The 21876-nt window shown below is 46.5% G+C and overlaps 1 protein-coding gene across 4 annotated transcripts in view; it reads right to left on the reverse strand.

Annotated features, from left to right (window-relative positions):
* The window catches only part of adamtsl3 (ADAMTS-like 3), a 226175-nt gene that overhangs the window by 100569 nt on the left and 103730 nt on the right, over window positions 1-21876 (reverse strand). For all 4 annotated transcript variants that reach the window (XM_080300885.1, XM_080300882.1, XM_080300884.1 and 1 more), the window contains 3 exons: window positions 16999-17044; window positions 14693-14929; window positions 802-928 (listed from right to left, as the gene is read on the reverse strand). In XM_080300885.1, the coding sequence (XP_080157011.1) occupies window positions 802-928; window positions 14693-14929; window positions 16999-17044 (410 nt within the window). The remainder of the gene's footprint in view (window positions 1-801; window positions 929-14692; window positions 14930-16998; window positions 17045-21876) is intronic.

Genomic DNA, 21876 nt, shown 5'->3' on the forward strand with positions numbered 1-21876 from the left:
CAGGAGCGAGCACTACCTGGCAGACATCTCTGTTCAGCTTTGCTCCAGCGTCACGTTTCTCTCAAAGCAAACTGCTGAGAGGTGAACATTACGTATTTATGTATTTATTGGTAAGCCAGCTGGTTTGTTTGTTTAGCAATATTCCCGAAATCCACAGCCGGCAATGAATACAGATGCGCTCGTCAGTCATTTTCCAGCTAATCTCTCCTGACAGACTCAACGATCGATGCTCTTCTGTTGTTTTAAGATGAGATTGATTAAAACTCATTTCCAGAAGCACATTTAATGCTGGACTCTTCCTGTTATGTGCCGTTGGTTTTTCTTTGTTGTTGTTCTTTCAGATTTGAAGCTGATTTTATAAAAACATGCTGGGTAGAGTGTAGGCTGCTGGAGCCAGATGGCATTTTAATAGTCCAGCCCTGATGAATAAATAGAGGCTGCAGGCGAAGAGGAGGCCAAAGCCAGGACGGCTCAACTGACCAGTCAAGTCAAGCCAGGTGATACCCACAATGCATTTCCCACCGAGCCTGACTGGGAGGCAGCCCGGGCACATATACAGACCACGTTTTGTCTACATTTCTGGAACCAGCAGGGAGACATTAGGCCTGAGCTGATGGTTTATTCTCTAAAATGAAAGCTCAGACTGAGCCATTTGCAGGAGGCAGGAAGGTGACAGACTTAATAACACTCAGAAAGATGTGCAAAGAGTATTTTGGTATTAAAGTGCTGACGATTAGCTTGCAGAGCATGAAACACGACAGGAGACGTGGAATTTCTTTTTCAGGGCCGTCTGATACCTACACTGTTCGGGAGTCAGGTGGGGTAGGGCCTGTCCTCGCACCAGGCGGCACGTGGAGCCGTCGCCACCGCAGACGCCGCAGTTATCCTCCCTGGCACCGCTGGCCAGCTGCCGATCGCAGCCCACCTCCTGCACACGCAACAAGCACAAAGACAGAGAAGAGGCTGAAACAAAGACAGCTGCAGGACAAAGTCAGGCTGGATTATGTCTCCGACCAACAGCGAGGACGTTCAGTCTAATTATAATTTACATGCCAAACAATAGTTTCCAACGATGGACAGTTTAGAGCCAGAAGCTCAACCAAAGTCTGTTTGTGCGCTTCTGAAAGTCGTTAAATGAACATTTGGTCATTTTTTTCTCAGCCAATGTCTGACTGCACTGCAACATAATTAAAACGGAGGCGTCCCCCGGCTCCCTCAGGTCTCTCTAACAGCCTGCTGACTGACTTCTGTGTGGAGACTCTGCAAGATGTTTACGCTCACACCCGAGCGCCTCAAGGCCTCATCTGCTCCTGTCATTGTTCCCGTCCATGGATGGACAGCCGGCAAAATCAGAAACAGCAAACAGTGAAGCAGTTCGTCAAGGCAAAATCTGGACCCCCCAGTTCTTACCCACAGGTGATTAGCAAGCGAGATTAGCAAGCAAACAAGCTAGCCTCAGACAGCTAGCTCCTAAAACAGGAAGCGAGAACATTAATGTAAACCTTAAACATTGTGTTTTAGTGTTGCAGCCTTCAAAAACTTTCTGGTTTTTCTGGTTTCTGGCACATTTTCACCACTGCTTTGTGTTTGCAGACAAATTAGCAAATGAGCATTTTCCAGCCCACAATGAGCTGCTTGCAACCAAACCAATCCCTCTGAGGTTTTCGGTGCAGCATTGTAAACCTCTTTGTGAATGATTATAGGCACGGAGTCACTTTAATTAAAGGTCAAAAAACAGAGTAAGTGCAATCATGTAAATATCTTGGGACCATAATCAACGAGAAACTGAATTCTGATGAGAATTGCAAATCGGTCTGCAAAAAGGATCACTGGAAACCTGTTCATTTCCACATTGACTGAACAATTTTAACTTTGTTTTATCTTTTTGTTTGGTGGTATGGTTCAGTCAGACCTCTGTCACAGAGAAAACCTCACAGAAGCAGACAGTGAGGTGGTCCAGTCGTCCGATAGGTGAGTCACAGCCCTGTTTGGCCTGTGCTCTAAACAGGTACGACGGATGGCTTTATCAATTCTAAGTCATGGTTCCATCCTCAGCTTCTTCCCTCAGGATGGGGGTTTGTAGTTCCAAGATGCAGGACGAAGCAAAGCTGCCGTCTCTAAACTTGAACGTTGAACCCTTCGTGGAGCAACAGCCAGCGAGCTCCATCAACCTGCTAACCAGTCAGGGAATACACAGTTGCTGCTTGTAGTCACAGAGGCGTCCAGGACTTCCACGATCATGGTGAATCATGAGATCACGAGAAGCTAAACCATCATCAGACATCCAGCCAAAGCTTCTGTTACCAAAAATGTTGACCCCTGCCCGAAGACTGTGTGTGTTCATACGGACGTATCTGACAATCGAGTTATTTCCAAATATAAGTCTGGGTTGCTAGGGAACAGTCAGATTTTGAGACTTCAAACTCTGTCAAGATGAGCTTGTACTACCTGGTAGAAGGTGATTTAATCAAATCTGGCCTATAATAATCTAGGATAAAATTCAACTTGGAAAACATTCAAACATATTCTGTATAATCAGTCCCATCTCTGTATTTCTTTGTGGGTCACTGGGACCTTGTATCCTGGCTTTAAATAACAAGACAAATTAAGTGTGACCAGGATGAGTGTGCAGGAAACGTTTCCTCCTCAGATGCACAGGACATAAACAAGACCGTCCCCGATTTCAAAAACAAGCTGCATATTTTTAAAAAGCAATAATGAAGCGTTCAGAATGCAGGACTGAAAATGACTCATGGCAAACTATGAATGCTTTTCAGCAGTGACCAATGAATACACAGAAAGGCCCAGGTGGTCAAAATGATCCTACACGGACATGAAAATGGACGTCATCGATGAAGAGAACATCTGTCATCATCTGGGTCTAACCTGGTCTGCTCCTGGCTCCACTGTTAGTCATAAAGGGGGCTTGGCACAGCTTCTGGAATGAATGTGCTGAGAAGTGATGTGTGGTTCAAACGCTCTCTCATAGAGCAGGCAATGCCCACACAGAAAGGACGCAACTGGCAAGAGCATTCAAACCCAGGAACTTCCTGCCATGAGCCAGTATCACTAACCACTGCGTAAATCTAGCACTCTTAAACCACTTTTAAAGACCACTTGGTCAAGACTGCTAATGGCTGGAAACACCTTTCTCTATTCTGCAATGTCACAATCGCAGATTTAGTTCTTTCAATCGTCACATTCAGCGCTATTTCTTAATTAGAAGACTTGAAGGGCTTTTAGCGTCCAATGAATTAACTTCAAGAAGTATTTTACACCAACCAGACATAACACTTTGACCTAATACTGCGTCGGTCCCCCTAACCCTTCGAAGCGTGGCCTCCGCTCGACCCCTGCAGGCGTGCTGTGGTATCTGCACCAACGTGTCAGCAGCAGGTCCGATATGTGTCTGTGTTAATGGGAATGTGAAGCTCAGTGGTACTGAGCTAACTTCTGTGTGGTTTGTAAGGAAAGGCTTTGTTAGTATCGATCGCACATCCTGGGTTATTTTTTTGTTTGTTTTCCTTTTTTTTTTTTTTGTTCCAACATGAGAAGTTCTGTTTTGTATTTAGTGTAACAAGTTTTTGTGTTTCCCTCTTTTTTTCTTCATAAACTGTATCCAAAATCACTCAATAAAAACATTTTGAGTAGTTTTATTGATACAGCCCCAAATCACAACAACAGTCGCCTCAAGGTGCTTTATACTGTAAGGTCGACCCTACAAGAATACATACAGAGAAAAACCCAACAATCATATGAGCCCCTATGAGCAGCACTTTGGCGACAGTGGGAAGGAAAAACTCCCTTTTAACAGGAAGAAACCTCCAGCAGAACCAGGCTCGTTGCAGGTTCTGGTTGAACCTGCAACGATGGTGACTAGGGCTGGGTGTTGTCACTGATTTCTAGAATCAATTCTTTTCCGATTCACAAGGTCCCGATTCGATTCAATTCGATTTGAATCTGGGAAATTTTGCCTCAGACAGTCAGAAATATTATAATTCAGATCAGCACATTTACATATTTTTGTATCTATAAAAAGGAAGCTGACACTTTCCAGACTTTATCAAAGGTGTGAGCATCACAGCAGAGGCCTTTGTGTCAAAGCAGCTGAAGATAAAACACAGAAACACATGAAGGAGATTTTCCTGGCCTGGATTTTATAAAAATATTCTGCAGTAGATCAAAAACGAAAGAAAACCATTAATCAACTTATGAACATTACCTCTGAAGTTTGATCAGAAACACGGCTGAGCATTTTGCATTTTGCATAATTTTAAAAAGTTTAAATTTGTTCAGAAGCCTGTTGACCTGCAGAAAATTAGGTTTTCTTTTCGGAAGTAAGTAATAGGAAACAAACAGCCCCGACCGTGTCCGTGCCGTCGGGTGAGAAAGGCGACATCTCACTGATCCCGATCCGTCGGCAGCTCCGTGCTTTGTGTTTACGTCTTTGTGCAGAAGCCGTGTACCTGCTCTCATTTACTGTCTTAGCTGTTTGGTGGTTTTTGAAATTGAGATCCTGGCATTTCGGGCAAAATAAATTTATATTAAAAAATCGATTCAGGATTTTAATGAATCGATATCACGTTATCCAAGACAGAATCGATTATAATCAATAAATCGATTATCAAAACCCTAATGGTGAGGTCGAGTCACATCCACATGGATGCAGGACCCAAGGTTTCCCAGCAGAACCTCCCCCAAACCATCACACTGTGACACACCCCTGGCCTGCAGAGTTGAGACGATGTGGTGTTGATACTGCTGTGATATCAGCCTTAAGGACAAAATGTTCACTCCCTCCCTGATATAGCTCGCCTACTAACAGGTGCAGCGATGAAGCGATGATCGGTGTTATTCTCGTCAGCGGTCAGAATGCCACACCTGTCCATGGCATCACTCTGCAAACTCTGTGGGGCGTACGCTTTGTGTGTCCTCCATGAAGTTTCTTACTTGCTAAAATAAATAAATAAAAGTAAATATTGAATTGATTTATGTCAGTTTTCATGCTCTGTATGCTTCTGACTCTTTGGACGTCGTTGTGACTTTGCCAGCTGCAGGAAATGTGGAAACTGGAAGCGGATGTGTTGTTATGGGGCATATGGAATGAACTCGCACTTTCACCCTGAACACAAACGCCTCTTTAGAGCAATCGCAGAGACCCTGTAAGCCGAGGATTATCGAGGTGACAAAGTGTGACGGGGAGACAAACACAGTGACAGACGACACGATGCACTGCAGCTCCCTGGGATCGACTCGTTTTCTGGTCTCCGTGTATACGTGTGGTGTATTATTAATCTACATAAACTACATGCAGCAGAGCAGGGACTGGCCTCATTCCGTCACTGACAAACTTCCCGCTTCAGAGCCGCTCGCTGCTCCACACTCCCTCCATCACCGTTAGTACCCGGCGTGCCCGGTGGCCTCTCGGCACGCCGGGTCTCGCAGCAGCTGCCATTAGAGCACGCATCCATCATCTGCCTCCCATGACTGCCCGTCTACCTGCGTGACTGAGTGTGTCTGGCCTCATTATTATTTTCAGTTTAATGATGTACCTGAAGCAGTCTGAGTGAATGCTGTCTCTTTGGAAACTGCCTGTTACATCCTGGCAGGTGAGGTTTGTGGCCAAACAACTTTAAAGTGGAGGAGAGGAGAACTTTTCAGCCCGGAGGAAGCAGGCTCATTTCTTTTCCTACCTGGATTCTGGCCAAACAGCTTCCCAGCAGGAACATTTCACAACACCGAGGCTATGTCCATACTAATATTGATAAATCTAAACAGTGTTTTTCAGTACCTGCTGTCTCAGCCTTCCACATACACACTGGAGACAGAGATTTATAAAGTTTGCTGCTATCAGTAAGCTAAAAATACACGACATATAGGAGTCCATATATACGCTTTTCCATATCCTTGAACATGTTCGCTCCTCGCACAGACCATGTTGTCTAGTGTTCACGTTGATGTTGTTAGGCTGGATCATTTGGGATTTCAGTGTTTCGAGCCGTGCCCTGAATATGTTTTAGTGCTTATGAAAGAGGAATTTTAGTGCAGAGAAGATGAAAGAGGAAGCAGCACAAAGACTCCTCCACAGTAACAGCCGTGGAAGCAGGAAAACTCCTAAAGCAGAAAATTATTGTGGGAGAAAAATCTAGGCTGAAGATGAAGAATAAAATGGAATAATTACTCCCACTCCTGTCGCCTCTAAAAGACTCCATCTAGACTTAACGCAGCTTACTATTTTTTTTCTTGTATTTTTGATCTTTTTTCTGTCTGTCGTTCTCCTGCTGCACTGCCGTCTTCTCCCTCTGATCGTGATCATTACACCGCGCTAAACAACGGCGTACGTACGGAAGTAGCTGTAGAGTAGGACCCTAACACAGACACCACATGTGTCTACATACACACAAGACATTTTTAACCGAACAACAGAAGTAAAGGCAGGAAAAGAAAGTCCACAGGGTGCATTATTATGATTGCTTATTGAGAGAAAGTTCAGTTCTAGTTTTATTATTAGTTTGTCTTAGTTGAGTTTAGTCTGGTTTATGTCTGTTCCTGTTTGTCATGTGTCGTGTCCTTGTGTCCGCGTCTCTCTCCTCGTGTTCATTCCATGTCTCCTGTCTGTCATGTATGTCCACTCATTTCTCCATGTTTCCTGTTTTATTTTGAAAGTCTTGTTTCCATGTTCAGTGTGTTTAGTTTCGCTGTTTCCCTCGTCACCCTTCTGTGTATTTAGGTCCTCTGTCTCCCTCTGTTCAGTGTCGCGTCGTCTGTTTGTCTCGTGTCCTGTTACGTCAAGTCTCAGGATAGTTTTCATGCTGTTGTTCAGATTCACGTTCCACGTCACAGTGCTCACATTTAGGTTTTAGTTTAGTTTCTCGCCTCACCTTTGGTTATACTTCGCTTTCTCTCCCGTGTCTGCTTTTGGGTCCACACCTCAAACACATCGGCCATCCCGGCCATGACAGAAACGGCATTAAATACAGCTCCCTTTGTCTTTACTCTCCTTTTCCACTTTAATCAAAAATAGCACCTGCCGTTTAAAGTGTGCACTGAGCTGTGATTGGTTGATTGACACCAGGTGCCTCTGCTGGATGACTGAGGCATAAAAGAGACATCCAGGATTAAAGCAGCACAGGTCAGAGGACAGATGGATGGTAGGGTGCGTTCAATGGCATCTGGATTTACTGAGTCAGCTCACGTCTTGGCTCATAATTCTGGCATTCCTGGTCCTCCATACAGGCAGAAAATACTCTTTGATGTTTTGCCTTTAGTGAGTTAAGATTGTGTTTTGTACAGAAATGTCAGCCCTGCACACATCACACACGTAAGAGGGTGAAAGGAAAAATGTGGAGAGCAGTGATTACACATGATGAGGGTATAAAATTGTGTCTTTACGAGAAAATCTCTGAAAATAGACAAAGAAGTTTTCAGAGATGCTGTTTTCAGCTGAATTCAACAATCGAGGAAATTACACATCATTGGCACGTGTCACATCCTTCCAACAGCACTGTTTTCTGCTGTGAGATGACCTTTTTCAGTTCACAAACCAAATCTTAGAAGCTCCTTCAGCTTTAGGAAGCCCGCATGGTTTAACTTAGCGTCTGACAGATTCATCATAACTCACAGTAAAACTATGAAATGGGGAACTGGTGTTCTGGAGTGTGCAGCTGAGAAAAGAAGGCATCAGGCTGTCAGTGACTGAGCTGGGGTGTAATTCTGAGGATTAGAGGCGTCTAATCTGCAGTGTGTGCCACAAAATGTCAGATTAGTGCACCTAAGGAACGTCAGGGTTGTGCGAATATTTCATCCTCACTTCAGGTGACAAACTGTTATCAGGGAATTCAAATATCTGTTGGCACGTAATTTCATTCATTCGGGCCGACGCTGCAGTGCGGGCGTGAGCAGGTTCTCGCGTGTGAGGATTACCGTTGATTTGATTAGTCCTAATCAGAAATGAGTGGTGCTTCTCTGCTGACGCAGAATCTCAACCATTAGTGGCTGCAGGCCATCAGCACCACGGCGTCTCAGAAAAACTGCAGTTTTAGAGTCACTTCACGTCCAGCTGCATGGAGCTGCATGCACTCTCTGGACGTACACGCTGAGTAAAGCTGCATCACAGAAACCTCCTCCATCAATGACACATCTGAGGGTCTGGAACCAGCTGGTAGCAGAAGAAACCAACTCAGGTTAGCTGGTCACTGACTATTTGGTTGGTTGCTCATTTAATACAGTCTTAAAAACAGGAACAAAACAGTTGGACCTGATGTGCTTAAACTGCACAGACATGCAAATCCACCTGTCTGAGAGTGAAACACTCGTTCATGCATTTATTACTTCCAGGCTGGACGACTGTAACTCATTATTATCAGGAAGTCCTAAAAACTCCCTGAAAGCCTTCAGCTGATCCAAAATGCTGCAGCAAGAGTCCTGACAGGGACTAGAAAGAGAGCAGATTTCTCCTGTTTTGGCTTCCTGTTAAATCCAGAATTCAAAATCCTGCTCCTCACATACAAGGTCTTAAATAATCAGGCCCCATCTTATCTTAATGACCTTGTAGTACCATATCACCCTATTAGAGCACTTCGCTCTCGCTCTGCAGGCCTACTTGTTGTTCCTAGAGTATTTAAAAGTAGAATGGGAGGCAGAGCCTTCAGTTTTCAGGCCCCTCTTCTGTGGAACCAGCTTCCAGTTTGGATTCAGGAGACAGACACTATCTCTACTTTCAAGATTAGGCTTCAAACTTTCCTTTTTGCTAAAGCATATAGTTAGGGCTGGACCAGGTGACCCTGAATCCTCCCTTAGTTATGCTGCAATATACGTAGGCTGCCGGGGATTCCCATGATGCACTCACCTCTCTAACTCCCGGTGTGTTTATATGTAATTAGTTTTGTCTCTCTATCCCATCTCTGAACAGGAAAGTTAAAGAGTTACTTATCTGCTGTTCTACATCTTTTGTTGATGTTTTCAAACCTTCCTGGAAAATGAAAAGTTTTCCTGATGCTTTAACGTGTGTTTAATGTTGTAAAAGACTCAATTTTAATCCCGATGTCATCTCTGCCTAAACTCATTCTCACAGTGAGAATCAGGCCAACAGCAGATCCCCAGGGTCACACGTCACTCCTCATTAAGACGTTCTCAGTCTTTAAAATCAAAATGTGCCATTTTAAGAAAATATAAAAGGCTCTGTTTAAATGATGGGAACACACACACACACACACACACACACACACACACACACACACACACACACACACACACACACACACACACACACACTGTGTCACATCAGAAGGAACTTGCGTTGAAGTTTATGAGCGGTTCTGGCACAGCGGCCGGAAACAACAGCCTCAGATCTAAACACTGAAACCTTCTGTTGATATTAAACTACCGCATATAAACACTGAACATTTTTATTTCGTGTCCTAATTGCTCCGTTACCCTGCAGCCACTTCACAGTGTTTATGTATCTTTGCGTTTGCTGAATGGAGGCGAGCGGAGCAGAGAGGGAGGAGGACAGCTTCTCCTCGGAGTAAATACAGGCTGAAGTATCGGACGACAGCTGCGAATGGAGAAAGCCTCTTACGACTTGTGTATAAAGACACCATTAAAGGATAATGTGTAATTTCAAGTGTCGGTCTGCGAATGCGTCGGCCTTTTCCATCCACGGAGCAGCGCGGTCGCAGGTGCAGTGTGATGCAGGCAGCTGGATGTGTATAAGCGGGGCGAGTTATTGGATTTGATGAGAAACCTGCTCTTTAAGGATTTTGTCAGCAGTTTGGTGGAGCTTACATGCTTTGATAAACCCTCTGGAGCTCTGCATAAACCACAGCGAATCATCTGCCTCCACCTCCTCCTGTCCCAGCTTCCTCCTTTGTCTCACCGACCCTCTGCATGTCCTCCTTCACTACATCCACGAACCTCCTCTGAGGTCTTCCTCTCCTCCTCCTGCCTGGCAGCTCCATCTTCATCTTCCTTTGTCCGATACCTCCATCCTCCCGCCTCTGCACATGTGCAAACCCTCTGATCAGACTCACCAGAGAAGCTCTCAACACCTTCAGCTCGACCTCCACCGTCTCCAGACCATCACAGCAGCTCTCACTACCGTCTTTTAAATCTTCCCTTTCAGGCCTGCTGCTCTTTTTCTGTCACAGATCCCTCCTGACACTCGTCTCCACCCGCTTCACCCTGCCTGCGCTCTCTGTGGATGGTTGTTAAACACATCCACCTTCACTACCGCTGCTCTTTGCACATTCACCTTCCCACCTGTCTCCCTCTCATTCAGACACGTGTATTCTGTCTTGCTGCTCCTCTTCTTTCCAGAGCATACCTCCACCTCTCCAGGCTCTCCTCCACCTGTCTGCCTACTCTCACTACAGATCACAGCGTCGTCTGCAAACACCATAGTCCGCCTGCTCCTCCTGCTTGACTTCATCTGTCAGCCTTTCCATCACCGCTGCAAACAAGACGGGGGTCAGAGCAGCTTCCTGATGCGATCCCACCACCACCTTCATCCCATCAGTCGCTCCTACTGCACACCTCCTCGTACATGTCCTGCACCACCTTCACATCCTTCTCTAGCACTCCTGACTTCCTCTCACAGATCCACAAAGACCTGGCCAACATCTGCCCTCTCAGAGCAATCACAAGGAAACCTCTTTCTCATCGTGAAGCTGTCCTGCTGCTCACTGATCATCACCGCTCTTCTTCAACTACTCTCTGAAGCTAGCTTCATCCCACTGTAGTTCCTACAGATCTGCACTTTTGATCTTCTCCCTTCCTCAGGATTCCTCTCACTCTCCAAGATGATGTTGAACAATCTCCTGCCCTGTCTCAGAGACATCTGTAACCCAAATAAAACGAGGGTACCACTTTAAGGACTGATAAATATGAGTAGAGATGGACAGCCTGTCAAACCAATCGAAATGCACAGGTCCCAGTATGCTTTGACCAATGGGAAAGCATCCTGCCGCTGTGTGTCCCTCCCATCTGCTCTGTGTTCGCCGCTACGTGTGTGTAGTCGCGTGCTGAGCTGCGCTGCAAAGTTTTGATCCCTGAGAGACTGAAGTTTTTGAGTTGGAAAAAGTATTAGATAAAAGTTTGCAACCAACTGTGCTGCACATAAGTTCGCTGGTTATCAGCTGCCTTTCATGTTAAAAGTAGTGAAAGTGAGTAAACAGACGAATGCTGCAGTTTTCTGGCGCCTTTAGAAAGCTAGCTAAACTGTTAGCCTTCATTAGCTCTAGTTGTTATCAGCTGCCTGGAAGTTCATCTCACTCTGCTTCCAGAAGTGAGGTAACACTTGAAGTGCAACTTTATGTTTATTTTCCTTCACGTCGTAGTACTGTCATTAAAGAAAAAAACATGCCCTGTTACGCTGTTTAGAGTCCCGCGTGGTTCGACCGAGAGACACCGTACCATTGTCTTCGGCCTGATGCACTGAGATCGCTGAGTACATGTATGTCTTAGTTTAAGGCTACGTCCACACGTACACGGGTATGTTTGAAAACGGAGATTTTCCGTTTTCGTTTTGAAAAATAATCTCGTCCACACGTAAACGCAGAAATGAAGGAAACGTTTTTGGGTTTTTTTTGATACAGCTTGTGTCTGACCCATACTCCGGAACAGTAGGAGGCGGTAATGCTCCTTTACGTTGGTTGCCAACCGCCGTTAAACACAAAGAAGAAGAAGACGCTGCATTTTCTGCGTTTTCTCCGTTTTTCTCGTCCACACGTAAACGCAAAAACGGAGTTTTCACAAATCTCCACCCTGGCAGGAGTTTTTAAAAATCTCCGTTTTCAGTGACCGAGAACGCCGTTTACGTGTGGACGAAAGGTGCAAACGCATAGAAAAATCTGCGTTTTCATAAATACCCAGGTACGTGTGGACGTAGCCTAAATCTGTTTTGCACTTTATTGTTCAGTAACTGAATTTATCTGAATTGTTTGGTTAATAACTGTCACATATGCACTAACTTTACTTAGCTTGGTTGTAAGTGTTAATGTTTTCATAATGTATTTAGAAAAGTGTTTGTATTACAATTTTTAACATAAGATAATATATTGCAGTTTATGTAACAGAGATGTTTTATTTTATCAAATTTGAGTAGTTTAATTGCAAATTGATGTAGAGTATGATGTCAACAAAATCCTAAGTTGTGCATTATAGCTAGAACAGCATAATTAATATTTGAATTGCTCTTCTGACCCCGTCTGTTGGCAGGTCAGGGGTGGATTCGATGGCGAGCCTTCCCACCTGGACTTAGAGAGACTGAGACTCGCGTCTTTTCCACTTGATGATGTGCTGCACCTTGAGGTGTGGTAGGACTGTATCACTCACACTCTCTCACACAGCTGGTTATACATGAGACCACTGCCTGACATTCTCTCACCCCTATTTTCTTTCACACCTGGGAATTTTTTGGACATTTTTTATTTGGGACTTTGAATAATGAGCTGTTGTGTAGAACATTCTCCACATGTGAAAGGAGTGTGAGATTTGTGTAATATGTTTCTATCAAAGTTAAGGAGTCAGGTGACTAGGGTGCACCCAGCATTGAAGCCCAGCATTGAAAACCAAAAGTAACACTTGGCCAAGTCGTTGTCTTAGTAGTTTATGTGTTTTACTTTTCTTTCATCTTTTGTACGTTTCCTTTCTACAATTGTAAAGTGCCTTTAATGGTTTATTTCACTAACGTCGGCTGGTTCTTTTGAGTTACACTCTTGTCTCTGTGTCTCATTTAAACACACCCCTGTGCTCCTATAGTCGAACCTATTGACCCATTGATATATTCTTTTCAACAATTCCCCTTACCGTGTTACGCATCTCCGTACAGCCACATCTATGTCGTCCGAACCAACCACCTTGCTGACTGATATTCATGCTCATGAATCATCATCGGGACAACAACAGCAGTGTGCACAGCAGGGAGAAACTGCCCATCTGCAGTCTGCCAGAGATCATACGGATGAACCAGGAGGCTGTGTGATGCATGCTTTCAGTGGACAGATGAGACCAGACGGATGGCGTGCTCTTCGTGAAACCCGATTGTGTTGTAGCGCCACATTGGGATGTTTTTTAATGCATCTGTGCCACGACAGCTCGCTGTTACTGAGCGAATACTGAATCCTGGATTACAGCAGAAACCTCTAATGTCAGGACTTCAGTCAGTGAAGAGGAAACACACCACCATCCCCGAGCTAATGCTGCTCTGTAGGGAGAAGGTCCCTGAACCAGCCACTGCAGACACTCACAGATATCTAATATTTTTTTTTAGGTCAAATAACCAAACTGTGAGTTCCTAAATTTCCCCTTTAAACGAAACATTTTCAACATTTCACAGTGAGCAGTGAGGAGATCCGGAGCTGGGCAGTGTGCAGACGCTGTGTTCACAGCTTACAGTCCAGTGCTTCTAACATGTTTACTGCCACACTTCAGAGGCTGAGTTAAATTTAACTAATTAACTGTTGGCTGGAGAGTGAAATTGCCGTTCGGTGTTCAGCATGAGATGCAGCCAAAGTGACGATAACAAGAAAATGAAAAACAACAAGCCGTCCAAAGCTCGTGATAGATGTACGCCACCGCTGCCTGCCGCCATCCAAAGAGTCACTACACGCGTCTGTCAGGTGTGATACCTGCGACGCCGCTCCTGTCGAGCAGTTAGAGTCCGTATATAATCCACTCGGGGTGATTCTGGCGTCTCTGTGCTTTCATTATTTCATCGTGGCCCGCGAGGATCATCACAGTTTAACTGGGACAAAACTGAACTAATGAGGCCAAAATGTAGAGGAGGCACGCCAAAAACACGACCTCGAGTGAACTCGAGTGTCAAACACAATTCTGGCTCTTGTTTATTGGAAGCAAAGCGGATCGGGCTGATGTTATTACAGAGCTACAAACTCCGCAGAGAGCCAGGAAGGGTGGACAGATGTGTCAATTAAATGTGGGACAGGGGAGTGCACTTTATTTCCCGGGGCTGACTCCAACTGGCAACCTCCCAGGCTGGAAAAAGAAGGCGGCGTGGAAAACACTGAGACCAGCAGTTCCTCTCACATCCACACGAGGCAGGCTCCAACGGTAAGCCCGCCCTCCTTACAGCAGGAACAAACGGCTCTGTGGTCTCCATAGTTCATGTCCTAGCAAACATTTCATTAACGCACCTGTTTGATTTTGGCACTCTGACAGATGTGCAGGCACAGCTGTAGCTAATAGCTGTCTGCTAGACCTGTGCTGTAATTTCAATGCAACTGTCTGACCAATAACACGGCTGTCTCGGCTGAGACAAGCCAGGAAGTTAGAGCTCCAGTTTTTACGCCTATTTTGAGGATCACGTGCAGTGAAGTCGCAGTGGCTCTGTCTGTAAACTCATTTTGTAGCTTTTTGGTTTCCGTAGAGCCGATCGGGTGCGTTCAATGACCTCAGGGTGTGCTCACTCCGAGTTATGGATGTGCAAAGGCATCATTAGGAGCTTCAACATCATGAGCACGAACCTGTGCGAGGGCTTCAACACGACGCAGCAAATGCTCGACACTTACCGTAACCTGAGAACATAAAAGCTGCACTTCCACGTTCACTTTTATTAAATATAAAAACTGCAAGAAAACGAGAGCAGAGAAAGGAGGGGGCGGTACGTGCCCGCGTTCAGTACTGTCTATTCATGCCAGCAGTGGCAGGAAGGATTTCTCATGGCGTCCCTTACCTGACACACTCCGCTGATGCACATGTCAAAGGCGTCCGCTCGGCACCGAGTCCCGTCCAGCACCTTCGGGGCCAGTTCCACAGTGAGGCTTCGGCCTTTAGCCTGGCAGCGCAGAGTGCAGGGGGCGGTGGGGTCGTACGGCGCTGGGACCCACTCGTACGTGACGCCCTGGTACTTGATGTCATTGTGAGCCGAACACTGCTGGGCCCGGAAATCCCCCGACTCTGCAGGGCAGTCCTGAGGAGAGGAGACGAAAGTGTCACCACAATAACTCTTTATAAACTCATCTCGTTTTTTCACGTGACGACTGACCGAAATTCATATTTCGCCTCCTAATTCAGTTGGCTCTCATACTTTCTGTTTCTAAAGAAGGGAGGAGGCCCTGGGCAGACCCAGGACACGCTGGAGAGGTTACATCTCTGGGCTGGCCACGGTGAGCCCTGAAGGCCACACAGTTTTAGAGGTTTTCCTCAGGAGCAAACATTTTACTTTTGCATTTCCAACCTGTGGAGGAGCTTAAACATTTCAGCAGATGATCAAACAGCTGGAGGAAGCAGGTATTTTCTGGCACCAGCAGAAACTCGCAGCAGGGAGTCTGTGACGGCAGAGCAGAGATCTCTGGTTTAACACAATTCAGACACTCCACAGAGCCGTGAAGCCTGACAGCAGCTTCCCATGGCTGGTTACCGCTCACTGTCAGCTCCACATCACTGAGTGATAGTCATCAGCCTCACTACTACTCCTTCTTTCAGATGATATAAAAATATCACTACTCGTTTTTTAGATGCACCACACTAACACTTTCCTGTGACACCAGTGTATTAGAGGGTGGTGCTGGGAGACGCTTCAGCTGAATTTAGGGCTGTTGTTTCCTTTTAATGACTCAAATATCCACAGAACGTGGAAAACGAAGCTGCAGCTGGAAGTCCGTCTGTGTGACCGAGAGGAGGTGATGCTGCAGAGAAGCTGTTTCGGTGCTTCTTAGGACCGAACGCCGTCTCGGATCGGGACCAGACGTTTGCTCCTCTGGCAGCCAAAAATCCGTCCTCCTCCGTGTGACGGAGAACTGGACAAATCCGGTGTGACACATCGGCTCCACGCAGTCACACTCTGCCACTGCTCGTATCCTTCAGCCCGAGCTCCGGTTCACACAGACTTAGCCTCAACGTGTCAACAGACACGGGATAGAAATTAACCTGGGAATTTTTCTCACCGGATGCAATGGATCCAGACTAAAACACTTCAGTGGGGAACGAGAGAAATAAGGCCGGTTTTCCTCGGATTAAAAATGGCGAGGTTATTTCAGCAGGCCGGATCTGTGATGTTGCCATTAGCTTATAGATCATATGAGGTTTTCATGCATAAACAGGAAGTAGAGGAGGATACACACACATTCAGACCAAATTTGTGTTTGGTCCGTTCAGATTATTCCTGGGCAGCTTTTTAGTCGTGCCATCTCTGGGTGTGCTGGTCAGGAGACTTCTGCTCTTTGTTTTTCTGGTTTTTCTTGTTCCTTCGTTTACAGCAGCTGATCACGCCGAAGCCAGCCGGGATGACGACCGGAACGGCAACATCGACAGACAGGAAGAGGAGGACGGGCAGACTGTGCAGAGGAGGAACCGAGTGACGGGAAAGAAACGAAAATCTAAGCTGCATCTCCCATCTGTCATCGCAGCGCGAGGTCAACAGGATGCTAAGTTAAGAAGACTTCTGTGAGTTTAACAGCTGAGTGAGAAGCAGAGCGAGCGCCCAAAAGTCTGAGCGTCTCTGTTCCCTCTTGATTGGAGGAGTCGGTGCCCCAAGTGAGGAAGATCCTCCTGATGAGGGACAGGAAGGTGTGAACATGACAGGTGGATCAGTGCTGCACCGCTGTGGTGGAGAAAGCTGAGCTGGAAGGTGAAGCCCCCGTCATGGACATGTAACGAGCGTCATCTCGAGGAGCTTTATTTCGTAAGGTTAAGACCCTCCAACTCCAGACGACCATCTGTGAGCCAACGCTTTGGCAACAGTGGGAAGAAAAACTCCCTTTGAGCAGCGAGGAACGTCCTGGCTCATGTGGAGAGCGGTTGGCACGATTCATTCCTCTGTTAAACTGACAGCTGCGCCTGGGCAGAGAAGCTCAGAGCTCTGTCTGGGTCCCACTGACGGACATAATCTCTCCAGCATCTCCAGGGCCTCCGCCAGCTGGACAAGCCTGAAACGCTACGAGGCAGATGTGGAACCACCTCAGCTGTTCATGGAGGAGTCCCTCCTCCCTGCGTCTCTCTCTGCATCGCCTGGACCACCTTAGACCCACTCAGACTCACCGTGTTACTGCAGGTTCTGTAGCGGATATTTTTTCCTTCACAGCTTCTGTAAAACAAGGTCAGAAAAAAACGATTTAGTGATTAAATCCAAAAGACATCAAAAGCTTTAAAAACAGCGAGTCGTGCACCGTTTCCCATCATCAGCCGGTGAGCTGCCAAATATTATTTTTATAATCAGATAAAAATGATGGTGATGGTTCCACTGGGGCGCAGAGATTATGGTGTAACGAGACAATAATCTCCTAATTACTGACTTACTCAGTTCATTACAGCACACAGAGCTCACAGTGAAGACGCTGCTGACTGTGGGGGGGCGGCAGACACAACCCCCCCACTGTCACTCACTGACCTCACCTGGACCCACAGCACCAACGCTGTGGTAAAGAAGGCCCAGCAGCAGCTGCAGCCTCACTAACAGCTTCTTCCCCTGTTAACAAAGCGTTTCAGCTCCTCTGTTGTTCGTTTGAAGGCAGACGTGACCTCTGACCTCTGACGGTGAATCAGCTGTCTTGGTTGGAGCATCACTCAGACACAGACACCTGCTAATCAGTGCTCAGTGACATCCTATACAATCCCTGAATTTCCGTCTGCACCACAACTGGAGCTCAGCCTTCCTGTGCGGTCTGTTACTACAGACTTCATAACCTCCTGAGAACCAGCCTGTTCATTTATGTTCTCTGCAGTGGGCGTTTGTTTTTGCTCTATATCTACTGACTTATTTGAGCTACCCTACTAAGTCCTGATGTGCTAAACAGAGGACTTCCTGGGCTTTCCACTGATACGTCGTGTGTTTGTGGGGCCTCTTTTAGCTCCAAAGGAAGGAAAATCACGAAAAAGTTCAACGGGAAGATTTGTTTTCCTCGGTTCTCAGGATGAGGCTGTTTTCTTATTCGTCTCCTACTTTCAGCTGCTCTCTTTAGCGGGTCACCTCATCTGCCTCCATCTGACCTACTCCCAAGCATCCTCTGTTACACCGACCGTTTACACCACCTTCACCTCATCCATGAAGCTTTGAACAGACTGTAAACGTGCTGATTTCTGCTTGTTGGACGAGCCTGCGGGAACTGAATCGGCCTGACGTGGACATCAGAGGAACTATTAATGCTTCATCTGTGGAGGTAACGATGGGAATGATGGTGGTGATAATATTACACTGCAGTATTTTCAGTTGCAATGATCATAGCGGAGCAGCAGACGTGGACAGAGCTTCGTGCTCCTCTTGTCTCCAGAAAGCTAAAAACATCATCCTGTCACCGGGTTCTCCGACGCGCGAAGGCATTCAAACATAAACTCAATCAACTCGTCTAAAATGAAAACAGGCTGAGAGTGACGAGGAGTTCGGTGTGAGCACTGAAACCTGTGAGGCCAGCAGCAGTCAGTCTCCAAAGACTCAGAATCAAACCGGGGGTGATGTCACGGGGCTGTATCCATCCTTTATATACAGTCTATAGCCAAACCTCACATCGACTGGTGTCCATGGCTGCATCGTTGGACTTCACAGCTTTTGTTTGACTCATCACTCATTCTGGTGCTGAATGTTCTTATCAACCAGTCACAGAAACACGTGCACAGTTTTCTCATCTTTCCTGTTTCCAGTTCATCATTCATCATCATCATCATCATTTTCACCCTGAACTTTGCTCCAGATCGGACCTCCAGGGGCCTGAGATCCACCATGAATATAATAGATTACCACACACACACACACACAGACACACACCTGTAAGGTAATAGCACACACCACCTGCAGCATACCTTACTCAGTCAGCAGCTATTTCAGCACTTCACTGAGCTCCAGCTGGCAGAGCCCACAAAGCCAAGAAAAAGTAAACACACACACACACACACACACACACACACACACACACACACACACACACACACGCACACACACACACACACAGCCTGAACCTGAGCCCTGTGTGAAATGTGCCATAGCGCAGCGCTCCGTTCCCTGTGACAGCACGGACATGCTGTTAAATCTGTTCCACCTTGTTAACAATCTCTCGGTGTGCGCTAACAGCCGTAAAATGCACATTTGTCCTGCTAACTCACAATAACATTCGACTAAACTGGTTGCAGCTCATTTATCCCGGGGTAAAGCAGCTCTGCTCCAATCTGCTCTTTAGTGCAGATCTGAGCCCGAGAAGCACGCTGCAGCCGTTCAGCTGCACCGGGCACGGACAGCGGCCGACTGCGGCACCGTATTAATGAGCCAATTAATAGATTTCTCCCGCTGAAATGCATCGACGACTCAACCACGGTGAGACAAACTCTGTGTGGGCGTGCAGCGGCCGTGGATGTGGAATGCCTACAGCTTACAGCCGTTAGTGCCCTCCTGAATTTACAAGAGGACCCAACATTGATGTTCAACAGTGTTCTGAACACGTAAACTCCAGTTCAGAAGCAGTTTTCTGTATTTGAATGTTTCTAACTCAGCGTGAGTGAATCACATCTCCCAGGGTTCAGTCTGTGGTGAACATTAAGAAACTGGAGGTCCTTTAACAGAGGACGCCGGGCGGCGTGGATTATTTTACATAACCTGAGGAGGAGAGAAGCCGCCTGTGTGCAGAGGCCGAGGGGAAGAACAAAATGAAGAACATTTATTACAGTCATACTGCTGCTGTTAGCAAATCAGATACGTGAGGTGGTTCTCCTCCACTGAAACAGTGCTGGGATCAACGACAAGAAACTTCCAGATGTTTCCTGGGACGCGCTCTCCATGAGTAAAAACCTAATGAGGGTCATTTATGACCACCTGCACATCGAGTGCAACAGCCGCTGTTTCACACACCGCAGCACGCCGTTTAACCCAACGTGAAGCTGCACCAACAGCTAAATACTGGCTTTGACGTCACGTTGGCCTGTGCACACATAAGATGACGCTTAAAGCATCAAAAGTGTAGTGAAATGTGCTTTACATAACAAGCACTTCTTTACAGTCATGATTCGCTGGTTTCTTGGTACAAAGAGGAGAAAAATCCATCAGGTACAAGATCGGCTTCATCTGTCAGTTAAATCTGTACTTTCAAACACCCGTTCAGTATCAGTCCAGGACTCCACAGGTAATTCCTACAAGTTATGAGGTTATGAGATGTGTCAGCGTCTGTTCTTGTCCTTTTGGATGTTACATTTGAAGCTGTCTTCACAGATGCAAAGTTGCAGGAATGCCCTGAAATTTCCGTCTTACATTTAAAGCCTCCTCACATCTGTGCTGTGCGTGCTTGCACGTGCATCCTCGCCATCCCCAAAGGTCAAAACTCCACACGGAGCTGAAATCAGCAGGTGTGCTGATGCGTCATCGCACACCTCTGAGCCTTTACTGCAGGAGGAGCCTGGACGACAGCGTGGAGCCGCAGGTGCACACGGCGGACTTTTCATAATTTTATCAAAGTCACACGTGGGTCCTGCAAATACGTGCAGGTCTTATCATCCTTTTTTATTTGAACATTACTCCCGTGACGGCTCTTTGTCGCCGCCTTTCATCTGCAACTCTATTCTAAAAGTCTTCAAAGGAAGTTTAATGACACAAAGAGCAAGAGAATGACATTTCTGTAGAGCACACTTTAAACTTGCAGTAAATAATAATGACAGGAGGGGTATTCACCTACTTTCATGTCACACTGATAATAACAAGTATTCTGAATATGTCAGGTATGCCTTTGAGAGCTCGTAATGGAGCTTTCTGTCATCTTTCAGTGTGAAATGTACAGCTGGCACAAAGAAAAGTGAGGATTTTGGCTTCTTGTGTCCAACTGAAAACTGAGGAGGTAATATTACAGCCTGTCAGGAGATGAGATGAGAATAATAAACTCACAAGAACATCAACTGAAAGGAAATGTGGGTTTTTTTCTTCTCCTTTACACGTTCAACACCGGCTATAATTCAGGCACTAATGGAGTTTCTGACCTCTAATAGCAGAGAGTGCTTTGATGAGGAGCACCGAGCTCAGCAGGAATCCTTTAATGGGAACTGCTTTCAGCACATTCACCGTGGAGTTTCAGAGGATGTTCATTTTCTTGCATACATAAAAATGTAAAATAGAAATAATGAAGTTCACAGTGCAGAGGAGACTTTTTTTCCTGTGAAGTCGGAAAAAAATGACAACCGCAACGAAACACAAAGACGACACAGCTGACTGTGGACATGCACATTAAAACATCTGTGCATTTTATATCTTCACAACCCAGAAACGCTCTGCCTGACTTTCTGACCCTGAGTGCAGGGAGAGGAGGCGTCTGTCTGCACACGCACACACACACACACACACACACACACACACACACACACACACGCACACACACACACACACACACACACACGCACACACGCACGCACACACGCACACACACACACACACACACACGCGCACACACACACGCACACACACACACACACACGCACACACACACACACACACACACACACACACACACACACACACACACACGCACACACGCACACACGCACACACACACACGCACACACACGCGCACACACACACGCACACACACACACACACACGCACACACGCACACACACACACACACACGCACACACGCACACACGCACGCACACACGCACACACACACACACACACACACGCGCACACACACACGCACACACACACACACACACGCACACACGCACACACACACACACACACGCACACACGCACGCACACACGCACACACACACACACACACACGCGCACACACACACGCACACACACACACACACACACGCACACACGCACACACGCACACACACACACGCACACACGCACACACACACACACGCACACACACACACGCACACGCACACACACACACGCACACACACACGCACACACGCACACGCACACACGCACACACACAC

The sequence above is a fragment of the Astatotilapia calliptera genome, chromosome 1 (genome assembly GCF_964374335.1).
Source record: "Astatotilapia calliptera chromosome 1, fAstCal68.1, whole genome shotgun sequence".
Lineage (NCBI taxonomy): Eukaryota > Metazoa > Chordata > Actinopteri > Cichliformes > Cichlidae > Astatotilapia > Astatotilapia calliptera.